Source organism: Theropithecus gelada, chromosome 19 (assembly GCF_003255815.1).
Source record: "Theropithecus gelada isolate Dixy chromosome 19, Tgel_1.0, whole genome shotgun sequence".
In the NCBI taxonomy this organism is placed as follows: Eukaryota; Metazoa; Chordata; class Mammalia; order Primates; family Cercopithecidae; genus Theropithecus; species Theropithecus gelada.
This window is the reverse complement of record NC_037687.1, coordinates 25540348-25552306: the sequence shown is the minus strand read 5'-3', so window position 1 is coordinate 25552306 and position 11959 is coordinate 25540348. Positions and strand designations below refer to the sequence as shown.

Sequence of the window (11959 nt, the reverse complement as noted above, 5' to 3'; positions counted from 1 at the left end):
TCTGAGGGTGGAAGAGGGTGTGTGTGTGTGTGGGCAGGGCAGAAATTCTGGAGCAGGGGGGAAGCCAGGGCCAGGGGCTCCTGAGATAGTTTGGGTCAGAGTTTCAGCCTTGAGCTTCCTGGGTGGGGTTCCTGTTTCCTTCATCCTCAAGGTCTGGGAGAGCAGGGTGAGGTGCACATTCCTGAAAAAGAAGAGAATCAGGGCCTAAATGTGTGGGTCGTAAAGGGAAAAAGAAACCGTAGATCTAGATTCTTAAGGTTAGGAAGCTTGAGCCATAAGATGGTGGGGGTGGGACCCTAAGTTCCAAAGAACAGCATCCTAGGAGGGAAAAGGGCTGCGGCCCTGGACTGCTGAGTCTCAGGGAGGAGGGGCTGGGGGCCCTGGACTCCTGGGTCTGAGGGAGGAGGGGCTGGGGGTCCGGACTCCTGGGTCTGAGGGAGGAGGGGCTGGGGGCCCGGACTCCTGGGTCTGAGGGAGGAGGGACAGGGGCCTGGACTCTTGGGTCTGAGGGAGGAGGGGCTGGGTGTCTGGACTCCTGGGTCTGAGGGAGGAGGGGCTGTGGGGACTGGACCCCTGGGTCTGAGGAAGGAGGGCTGGGGGCCTGGACTCCTGGGTCTGAGGGAGGAGGGCTGGGTGTCTGGATTTCTGGGTCTGAGTGAGGAGGACCTGGGGGTCTTGGATTCCTGGGTCTGAGGGGGAACGGGCTGGGGCCTGGACTCCTGGGTCTGAGGGAGGAGGGGCTGGGGGCCTGGACTCCTGGGTCTGAGGGAGGAGGCGCTGGGGGACCTGGACTCCTGGGTCTGAGGGAGGAGGGGCTGGGGCCTGGACTCCTGGGTCTGAGGGAGGAGGGGGCTGGGGGCCTGGACTCCTGGGTCTGAGGGAGGAGGCGCTGGGGCCTGGACTCCTGGGTCTGAGGGAGGAGGGGCTGGGAACCTGGACTTCTGCGTCTGAGGGAGGAGGGGGCTGGGGGCCTGGACTCTCCTGGGTCTGAGGGAGGAGGGGCTGGGAACCTAGACTGCTGGGTCTGACGAACGGGCTGGGGCCTTGAGTCCTGGGTCTAGGGGAGGAAGTGGGTGGGGTATCTTTCTTGTCTTCTGGGGGATTGGAGCTAGAGTGCCTGAAAGGGTCAGAAGCTGGCAGCTGAGCCTCTGGGTTCCTGCAGGATTTTTAAAGCTGAGGGCAGCCTCTACATCCCTGCAAGGGCTGAGGGTGGTGTACTGGACTGCGTCCCTTCCAGAGACACAGACTGCCTGGGCAAGCCGGTGCCGGATTTGGCACTTTCCTAACCCTGCGACCCTCCCAAGTTCCTAAGGGGCAGCTTTGGGGGTGCATTTAGCGCCGCCACGGCAAAGCAGGAGGTGGACGATAGGGGGCGCCGGGGATCCGGGCCCCGCCCTCGGGGGCGGAGCCTCCCGGCCCGGACTCCTCCCCCTCCCGCTCTCCTCCCTCTTCCCGGCTCCAGCTCCGCCGCCAGCTCCGGCCTTTGCTCCCCCTCCCAGAGTCCCCTCCCCGGAGCGGAGCGCACCTAGGGTCCCTCTCCCTTCCCCCCAGCCCAGCCTCCCGTTCAGACCAGCAGCCTCGGGGGGCAGCCCCCCGCCAGCCTGCCTCCCTCCCACTCAGCCCTGCCAGGGCCCCCCAGCCATGAATCTCTTCCGATTCCTGGGAGACCTCTCCCACCTCCTCGCCATCATCTTGCTACTGCTCAAAATCTGGAAGTCCCGCTCGTGTGCCGGTGAGAGGCCCACCAGGGCTGGCGAAGGAGAGAGATTGAGGGCGGGGGTTGGGGGCGTCCCAGGACTCAGGCAGGGTTTGGGGGCACTAGGGGCACAGGTTCCACCCCCACTGCTTCCTGGGGATCTCTCTTCTAGGTTGTGGGTCTCCAGGGGATCAGCTCCCTTCCCCAGACTGGCGGGGGTGCATACAGTTTGATGTGAATGGCTTTAGGCCCCCAATTCAGCCACCCCCAGCCCCAGTCTGGGCAGCCCGAGGGTTCACGGACCGGGAACAGGGAACCATGGCAGGCGGGGAGGTGGCTGTGAGTTGGTGACGTGGACCGTGGCGGCCAGGAAGGGAACGGGAGGAAGGTGACCAGATCGGGGGGCTGAGGTCAGGGGAGGTCCTCCCTAGGCCCCACCTCAGGTCCGGACTGAAGGAGGACCCCGAGGGGGTCAGGGGTGGCCATGAGGCCTAGTCTGGGACGGAGCCTCGGGCTGGAGTAGCTTCGGGGGCCTGGGCTGCCCCCTGGCTGTGGGCCGTGGGAAAGGGCCCTGATGAGGCGGGGCCGGCTGGGGAGGCCTCCGGGGACAGCTGCACTCCAGAGCTGCCTCCAGGCTGGTCCCGGGCGCCGTGCCTTAGTTTATTGCCCATGCAGCCCACCCCCAGCCTCCTCTCTCTTGCTCGCTCTCTCTCTCTCTCCCTCTCTCTCTTTCCCTCTCTCTGTCTCTCTCTGGACCACAGGAATTTCAGGGAAGAGCCAGGTCCTGTTTGCTGTTGTGTTCACTGCCCGATATCTGGACCTCTTCACCAACTACATCTCACTCTACAACACGTGTATGAAGGTAGAGGCTCCTCCCCACCCCTCTGGCCCCCACTGAAGCACTGGAGCCGGGTGTGGGTCCCAGACTCCTGGGTCTGAGGGAGGAGGGGTTGGGGGTCTGGACTCCTGGGNTGGGTCTGAGGGAGGAGGGGTTGGGGGTCTGGACTCCTGGGTCTGAGGGAGGAGGGGCTGGGGGCCTGCACTCCTGGGTCTGAGGGAGGGGTCTGGACTCCTGGGTCTGAGCCTGCTGGGGCACAGACCCTGGCCTATGAGTTGAGGCCCCTTTTCATCATCCTCCTCCTCAGGTGGTCTACATAGCCTGCTCCTTCACCACGGTCTGGTTGATTTATAGCAAGTTCAAAGCCACTTACGATGGGAACCATGACACATTCAGAGTGGAGTTCCTGGTCGTTCCCACAGCCATTCTGGCATTCCTGGTCAATCATGACTTCACCCCTCTGGAGGTAGGCGCCTTGCTGTGACTCCTTATTTGGGGGGATGGTTGTGGCAGAGCAGCGGTGACAGGAGACCCTCTCACAGGCTTCCTTCTGCAGGGTATGCCCAAACTGCCTTATTTTAGGACTCATAAATTCAGTGCATGGGCTGTGGGGTCAGAGGAAATTCACACAACAGCAGCAAGACTCACTATGTGTCAGTCACTACCCTAAACATTTCACCTACTTACCTTTCTCAGCAGCCCCATTTTACAGATGAGGAAACTGAGGCTTAGGGATCCTTTTTTTTTTTTGGAGGCAGAGTCTCACTCTGTTGCCCAGGCTGAAGTGCAGTGGCACGATCTCGGCTCACTGCAACCCCCGCCTCCCGGGTTCAAGCAATTATCCTGCCTCAGCCTCCCGAGTAGTTGGGAAGACAGGTGCACATCACCATGCTCTGCTAATTTTTGTATTTTTAGTCGAGACAGGGTTTCGCATGTTGACCAGGCTGGTCTCAAACTCCTGGGCTCAAATAATCTGCCTCTCTTGGCCTCCCAAAGTGCTGGGATTATAGGTGTGAGCCACCACACCTGGCCCAGCCTTCTTGAATTTGAATTCCAAATCTGCTAGTTTCTTTTTTTCTTTCTTTCTTTTTTCTGAAACAGCCTCGCTTGGTTGCCCAGACTAGAGGCAGTGGCACGATTCTGGCTCACTGCAACCTCCACCTTCCAGGTTCAAGTGATTGTCCTGCCTCAGTCTCCTGAGTAGCTGAGATTGCAGATTTGCCCACCACCACGCCAGTATAATTTTTGTATTTTTAGTAGAGACAGGGTTTCAACATATTGGCCAGGCTGGTCTCGAACTCCTGACCTCAGGCATGAGCCACCACGCCTGGCCCCAAATCTGCTAGTTTCTATTAGCATGATCCTGGGCATGTGACTTGACCTCTCTGTACCTCGGTTTCCACATTTGTAAAGTTGTGATCAGGTCATTGTGAGAATTTACTGAGATTTTGCAGCATTGCCTGGTGTCAAAACACATAAAGACTCTAGAGTCAGAGTGTAAAGATTTGGATCCTGCCTCTACCACGTAGCAGCTATGGGATTCTGGGTAAATCACATAACTACCCTGTGCCTCAGTTTCCTCATCTGTAAAATGGAGATAATCAGTTCCTGTGTCATCGGGTTCAAATGAGAGGTTGGTATGAATAAAGCACAGTGTCTGGGGTGAGGTAGGAAGTGCCGTGTCAGTGTTCAGTGACTGAAGTGTTTAGTCCCATCTCTCATACTTTTAAATGTTTGCTGTTATGATTTTTTTATTCCATGGTGTTTTTGCTGGAACCTGTACAAACTCCTGGGAGGAATTTTGGGAGAACCAATGCTAAGTTTGCGATCTCTTGCCTCCTGGGACCTGGCAGGAATAATAAATTCAGGGCAACCTTTTCTTACCTATGCCCACTCCTGCCTTATAGGAAGATAGGCCTGGGTGGCCAGATGTGCTGATCTTTTCAACAGAAGCCATAATTCAGGAGTTTTCAGGCAAGATGTCGCATTTTAAAATTTTAGCCACAGATTCAAACTAACTTACTTTCTTTCTTTCTTTCTTTCTTTCTTTCTTTCTTTCTTTCTTTCTTTCTTTCTTTCTTTCTTTCTTTCTTTCTTTCTTTCTTTTCTTCCTTTCTTCCTTCCTTTCTTTCTTCCTTCCTTTCTTTCTTTCTTTGTTTCTTTCTTTCTTTCTTTCGAGACGGAGTCTCGCTCTGTCGCCCAGGCTGGAGTGCAGTGGCGTGATCTTGGCTCACTGCAACTCCCGCCTCCCGGGTCAAGTGATTCTCCTGCCTCAGCCTCCTGAGTAGCTGGGATTACAGACGCTTGCCACCATGCTTGGCTAATTTTTGTGTTTTTAGTAGAGATGCGGTTTCGCCATGTTGACCAGGCTGGTCTCAAACTCCTGGTCTTAAGCAATCCTCCATCTCGGCTTCCCAAAGTGCTAGGACTACAGGCATGAGCCACTGTGCCTGGCCTTCAAAATATAGCTTTAAAAGCACTGTACAGGCCAGACAAATCCAACAGAGGGTGACTTTGGCCCATGGGTCAGAGATACCAGAGGGAGGCTGCATCATACTGTGGCGGGAATCCTGGACTTTGCAAATATATTGTTATCACCTTGCTTGGATCACTTATCCAAGCCCTTGACTTAGCTCATAACTGTCCTGTTGACTAGGGATTACTAGACCCATTTTGAGGATGGGGAGACTGACTGAGGCTGAGGGAGGTAGTGCGGCTTGCTAAAGGTGGAGGAGGCCAGACCAGAACACAGGCCTCTTTTTTTTTTTTGAGCCTTGCTGTGTCGCCCAGACTGGAGTGGGGTGGCATGATCTTAGCTCATTGCAACCTTTGCTTCCCGGGTTCAAGAGAGTCTCATGCCTCAGCATCCCGAGTAGCTGGGATTACAGGCAGCGGCCACCATGCCCAGGTAAAATTTTTTTGTATTTTTAGGAGAGACGGTTTTGCCATGTTGACCAGGGTGGTCTTGAACTCCTGGCCTCAAGTGATCCGCCTGCCTCAGCCTTCCAAAGTGCTGGGATTACAGGTGTGAACTGCCATGCCTGGCCTAAGGAAAATATTCTTTAAAAATTCAGCCGGGCGCGGTGGCTCAAGCCTGTAATCCCAGCACTTTGGGAGGCCGAGACGGGCGGATCACGAGGTCAGGAGATCGAGACCATCCTGGCGAACACGGTGAAACCCCGTCTCTACTAAAAAATACAAAAAACTAGCTGGGCGAGGTGGCGGGCGCCTGTGGTCCCAGCTACTCGGGAGGCTGAGGCAGGAGAATGGCGTGAACCCGGGAGGCAGAGCTTGCAGTGAGCCGAGATCGCGCCACTGCACTCCATCCAGCCTGGGAGACAGAGCCAGACTCCGTCTCAAAAAAAAAAAAAAAAAAATTCAGACAGGCTGGGCGCAGCGGCTCATGCCTGTAATCCCAGAACTTTGGGAGGCTGAGACAGGTGGATCATGGATCACGAGGTCAGGAGTTAAGACCAGCCTGGCCAAGATGCTGAAACCCCATCTCTACTAAAAATACAAAAATTAGCCGGGCGTGGTGGCACGCACCTATAATCTCAGCTACTCGGGAAGCTGAGGCAGGAGAATCACTTGAACCTGGCCAGCAGAGGTTGCAGTGAGCTGAGATCGCACCACTGCATTCCAGCCTGGGTGACAGAACAAGACACCGTCTCAAAAAATAAAAAATAAAATAAAAAAATAAAAAATTCGACATCATGGAATAGATAAAAATGCAATAAGGCTGGGTGCAGTGGCTCACGCCTATAATCCCAGCACTTTGGGAGGCTGAGATGGGTGGATCACTTGAGGTGAGGAGTTCAAGACCAGCTTGGCCAATGTGGTGAAACCCTGTCTCTACTAAAAAAAATACAAAAATTAGCTGGGTGTGGTGGTGAGTGCCTGTAATTCCAGGCACTTGGGAGGTTAAGGCAGGAGAATCACTTGAACCCGCGAAGCAGAGGTTTGCAGTGAGCCAAGATTGCGCCACTGCACTCCGGCCTGGGTGACAAGAGCGAAACTCCGCCTCAGGAAAAAAAAAAAAAATGCAACAGACCTTCTATCTCTGCCTGAGCTATGACTGTATTCCCTAAGGGCAACCCCAGGGGTAAGAGTTGAATGGGCATGAATTTCATGGTTTCGTGTCCCAGCAGCATCAACTAACCTGGCTTGATGAGAGCCTCCCTGGAGGATTCTGGAGGATGCTGGGAGCAGGTCCTGGACTCTACCTGCCTCAGTGGGAATCCGGACATGTTTCTTATCCCTTGGGCCTCAGTTTCCTCATCTGTACAATGGGAATGACAACAGTACCTACCTCATGGGGTTAAGGCTCAGGCCAGTGAACACCCTAAGGAGCGGTGCCTTGGATGTCGTAAATGCTAGAAAAGCTGGAGTTGTTATGAACAGGTCCTGGTGCCCCCACCTTCCTCCCACAAACCAAGACAGCCGAGGAGCCACACCTGCCACCTGGCTTTGCACTCTGAGGGGAGGTTTCAGTGTGTCTGCAGATCACACATCACCCCAGGTGGCACTTTCAGGGAGCTGGGAACTGAAAGGGGGCTGGCAGATGTCTTCTCCCCTGTCCCATGATGTCCTGTCCTGCTCACGAATGATGGTTGTCACTGCTCCCTAAATGGTGGCCTGTGCTGAGCACATGGGGACCCCTTTGTAGATGCTTGCTCCCATTTCCTCACTCATTCAAGAACTGTACTAGGTGCTATGGCCGCGGGGTGAACAAGAAGTAGGATCCTAGCCTTCATAGAGCTCAATTGCTGGTGCGGGTGGCCAGGAAGGAGATAAGATGGTGTGACAGTCCTGGGGGAAGGATGGCCAGGGAGGGTCCCTCTCAGGAGGTGACTGATGAGCTGAGGCTGGGCGAATATGGAGTAGGCAGATGTGTGACAGTGTGGGGAAGAGCTTTTCCTGCTGCGGGAACAGCATGTGCAACATGCCGCAAGAAATGGCATGTGGGCCGGGCGCGGTGGCTCACGCCTGTAATCCCAGCACTTTGGGAGGCCGAGGCGGGCAGACCACCTGAGGTCAGGAGTTCGAGACCAGCCTGGCCAACGTGGTGAAACCCTGTCTCTACTGAAAATACAAAAATTAGCTGGGTGTGGTGGCAGGCGCCTGTAATCCCAGCTACTCAGGAGGCTGAGGCAGGAGAATCGCTTGAACCCAGGAGGCAGAGGTTGCAGTGAGCTGAGATCGCTCCACTGCACTCTAGCCTGGGTGACAGAGTGAGACTCCATCTCAAAAAGAAGAAAAAGGAAGGGAAATTTCCAAGGCAAGATTCCAGCCCAGCCTGCCTTTCAGAGAGGCTCGACTGCAAAGTGTTCATGAGGACGGACCGCAGATCCTTGGTTCGAATCATTGCTCTGCTGTTTGCTGGCTACATGGTCTTGGGCGAGTATCTTACCTTCTCTGGTGTCAGTTTCCTCATCTGTAGAATAAGTGTGCTAATCATAGGATCTCCTCGCCGGGCCATGGTGATGATTAAATCAGAGATACCAGTAACTCAGGCAGAACTGTGTGTGGCACGTGGCAGCGCCTGGACTACCTTCCTTCTCTCTCCACCTTCGCAGCACCTGTAACTGCCATGTCGTCCTCTGCCTTCTCTCCCGCCCTGTCCCCTCCCACCTCATCCTGTCCTTGGTCTCTCTGCAGATCCTCTGGACCTTCTCCATCTACCTGGAGTCGGTGGCCATCTTGCCGCAGCTGTTCATGGTGAGCAAGACTGGCGAGGCGGAGACCATCACCAGCCACTACTTGTTTGCGCTGGGCGTTTACCGCACGCTCTATCTCTTCAACTGGATCTGGCGCTACCATTTCGAGGGCTTCTTCGACCTCATCGCCATCGTGGCAGGCCTGGTCCAGACAGTCCTCTACTGCGATTTCTTCTACCTCTATATCACCAAAGGTAGCCGGGATGTGGGGCGGCTGGACGGGAACCTCCTATTTCTGCGGCTCCTGCCCTCCCTGGGGCCTGGGGCCTGGGGCCTGGGGTCTGTCTCCTTACCCCTGTATTATGCAAAGGAGAGAGCGTTTCTTCACGTGGTTTCTGGGGTTGCAGGCCCACCATCCTCCTAGGAATTCAGACCGTTAGCCTCTGTCCTTAGCCCCCATGTCACTTGGAGTGCAGGCCAGGCAGGGACTCAGCCCACTGAGATTCGTTCATTTATTCATTCAACGAACGTATTGAGTACTTTCTGTGTCCCCAGCCAGGTGCCAGGCTCTGGGGATACAGTAGGAGGAGAAAAGACAGACAAAGACCTCTATTTCCCTTTTATTCTGGTGGAGGAGATGGTGAATGAACAAGTAAAGAGAGATAATCGATTGGGTGTGGTGGTTCACGCCTATAAACCCAGCACTTTGAGAGGCCATGGCGGGTGGACGGCTTGAGCCCAGGAGTTTGAGACTAGCCTGGGCAACGTGGCGAGTCCCTGTCTCTACAAAAAAATGGAAAAATTAGCTGGGTGTTGTGGCGTGCACCTGTGGTTCCAGCTACTCAGGAGGCTGAGGTGGGAGGATCCCCTGAGTCTGGGAAGTTCAAGCCTGCAGTGAGCTGTGATTGCCTGGGTGACAGAGTGAGACCGTGTCTCAGAAAAACAAAACAAAAAAAAACCCTTAAAAAAAATACATAGAAAGAGAATTGGCCAGGCACAGTGGCTCATGCCTGTAATCCCAACACTTTGGGAGAGTGCTTAAGCCTAGGAGTTCCAGAGCAACGTAGCAAGACCCTGTCACTACAACAAATAAAAAATTAAAAAATTAGCTGGGCATGGTGGTGCATGCCTGTGGTCCCAGCTCCTTGGGAGGCTGAGGTGGGCGAATTGCTTGAGGAGGTCAAGGCTGCAGGGAGCTGTGACTATACCACTGCATTCCAGCCTGGGCTATAGAGTGGGATGCTGTCTCAAAAAAAGAAAGAGAATTGCCAGTAGCGAGAAGGGGTAGGAAAGAAAGAAACCAGGAATGTATTTGTGAGTCCTGGGGACCTCCCTCCCTGTGGACCTGCCCATCTAGCGTGCCTGCCCTGCTCTGGCTGTGGGAGACTGTCCCCTCCCTGCAGGGGCCCCAGCGGTAACGTCCTCCCTGTTTTCTCTCCTCACAGTCCTAAAGGGGAAGAAGTTGAGTTTGCCGGCATAGCCCCGGTCCTCTCCATCTCTCTCCTCGGCAGTGGCGGGAGGCAGAGGAAGGCAGCAGAAGATGAAGAACTTTCCCATCCAGGGGTGACTTTTTTAAGAACCCACCTCTCGCGCTCCCCATCCCGCCTCCTGCCGGGTTTCAGGGGGACAGTGGAGGATCCAGGTCTTGGGGAGCTCAGGACTTGGGCTGTTTGTAGTTTTTTGCCTTTTAGAGAAGAAAAAAAAAATCTTTCCACTCTTTAGTTTTTGATTCTGATGACTCGTTTTTCTTCTACTCTGTGGCCCCAATTTTTATAAAGTGTTTTTGAGTGTCCTGTAGGCCAGGGCAGGGTCCAAGATCTTTTCCCTTCCCCAGGCCCCTCGGCTCCCTCCCAGATCCCACCCCCAGCCCCACTGGTTGCCAAACACTAAATCTACCGACACCCATCTGCCCCACCTCCTGCTATGGCCATGAACCGCAACCCCCCCTAAATTTCTAGGTTGGGGATAGGGAGAAAGGGAGGCCCAGGAAGGTCTCCCCTGATTTTTTTTCATAGTAATTTTTTCCCCCAGAGTTTGAGTTTTTTGGTCTTCTCATGGTTTTTTGGCAAATTAGGGGGGCCCGGGGCTCAAGTGCAGGAAGGGGGCTGGGCCGAGGGTCCCATGGCTCTCACACCATGTTTTTGTACAGAACTGATGGTTGATTCTTTGTTCTCTTGAAATAAACAGAAGAAAATGAAACCTTTCTTTCGCTGCTCCTTGCCGCTCTGTCTCTGGCGTGTGTGGGGTCTCGCCCCTGCCCTTCTTTCTGCTTCTGCTTTTGCCTTGTTGACCATCTGCAGGCGACGAGGCCTGGGAGGAGCAGGAAGAGGAGAAACTGGGTCTCCCAAGACTCTCAGCTGTGCAGTTCCTTGCGGTGCTGCTGGGAAGAAGTTTTGGAGAGAATCTTGAAGAGTCTTCTTACCTTGGCACAGAACTTGTCTGATGGTTCTCCAAACCCTCAGGGTTGCAGAGGACCTTCAGGAGCATTGGCCGGGCGCGGTGGCTCATGCCTGTAATCCCAGCACTTTGGGAGGCCGAGGCAGGTGGATCACCTGAGGTCAGGATCACCGGCCTGGCCAACATGGCGAAACCCTGTCTCTACTAAAAATACGAAAAAAATTAGCTGGGCGTGGTGGTGCACACCTGTAGTCCCAGCTACTCAGGAGGCTGAGGCAGGAGAACTGCTTGAACCCAGGAGGCGAAGGTTTCAGTGAGCTGAGATTGCGCCACTGTACTCCAGCCTGGGCGACAGAGTGAGACTCCATCTCAAAAAAAAAAAAAAAAAAGAGCATGTATGTCAGGGACCACACGTGGGCAGCCCCCGTCCCACCCTAACTTGACATTTTCTGTTGAGGCATTGTTTTCTTAAAAAAAACAAGAATGGGTCACTAGCCTTTAAAAACCAGATTTTCACATTAAAGTCTAGAATCTAGATTTCTGGCTTCTCTTGAAAAAAAAAAAAAACAACCATCAGTCTAACAATGCTGGGTCCTCATTTCTGGATGGCAACAGATGGCTGGATCTGAATGGATGGGACGCAGCTCTTTTCACCCCAGTCCCCAGGACTTGGCTGCAGGCTTGTTACATTTATTATTGGGCTGACGCCATGTGGTTATTTTTGTTTGTTTGCGAAGTTAAGAGGAAAGTGAAGTATTTTCCTTGTCTCTCTCCAGATTGGCCTCACACCTGGCCTACTTTCTTCACTTATGTTACCTGCCTGGCTGTTGTTAACTTTTGGATTTTTGACCCTTGACTAGGTCAAACTTCCTAGATGTCCTCTAAGACCTTCCTAAACTGTATAACTGCCTGCGGCTTCCCTGGAGCCTGGCTCTGGAAGCCTGGGGAGGCCGGGAGCTGGCGTTTCCTGAGCTCTTGAAATGGACCAGGCACTGTGTGTTGCGTGGATGAGCTCCCGCGACCCTCACGGCGTCCCTACAGAGGGGGCAGTTTGTGCATGAGGAAACAGGTTCAGGGGGTGAGTGGCAAAGGTGGGCTTTGCACCTGGGCTTTGTGATGCCAGGGCTTGTGTGTTTAACCAACGCTATGTGGTTTTTCAGTGTTTTTTGTTGTTGTTGTTTCTTTCTCTTAAGTCAAGGGACCTTCTGTTTAGATTTGTGCCTGGAAGCCGAATATGGAAAACAGGAGCAGGGCTGCTCACTCGCTGGGGTTGACTGGGGAAGGGGTTGTATTGCTGCCTGCTCAACCCAAGCCACCTGTTTTTTTTTTTTTTTTTTTTTTTTTTTTTTTTTTTTTTTTTTTTTGGTGTGT

General features: G+C 54.0%; 1 protein-coding gene across 4 annotated transcripts; it reads left to right on the top strand.

Annotated features, from left to right (window-relative positions):
- The first annotated feature begins 1429 nt into the window (after positions 1-1429).
- KDELR1 (KDEL endoplasmic reticulum protein retention receptor 1) lies at positions 1430-10395 on the top strand. 4 transcript variants are annotated; one of them, XM_025366174.1, is made up of 6 exons: positions 1430-1732; positions 2458-2558; positions 2842-3000; positions 5307-5442; positions 8193-8445; positions 9637-10395. In XM_025366174.1, the coding sequence occupies exons 1-6, from the start codon at positions 1642-1644 to the stop codon at positions 9911-9913; spliced, it is 1017 nt and encodes a 338-aa protein (XP_025221959.1). In that variant the 5' UTR covers positions 1430-1641; the 3' UTR covers positions 9914-10395. The 4 variants fall into 4 exon arrangements, with proteins under 4 accessions (XP_025221959.1, XP_025221961.1, XP_025221962.1 ...); XM_025366176.1 differs by lacking the exon at positions 5307-5442; XM_025366177.1 differs by lacking the exon at positions 5307-5442 and having other exon boundaries at positions 8193-8456; positions 9637-9699.
- Positions 10396-11959: the final 1564 nt, after the last annotated feature.

Coding starts and splice junctions, on each gene's coding strand:
- KDELR1 (XM_025366174.1), top strand. CDS start 1,642: ATGAATCTCTTCCGATTCCTGGGAGACCTCTCCCACCTCCTCGCCATC. Junction 1,733..2,457: donor GAAGTCCCGCTCGTGTGCCG/GTGAGAGGCCCA, acceptor TCTGGACCACAG/GAATTTCAGGGAAGAGCCAG. Junction 3,001..5,306: donor ATGACTTCACCCCTCTGGAG/GTAGGCGCCTTG, acceptor TTTTTTTTTGAG/CCTTGCTGTGTCGCCCAGAC.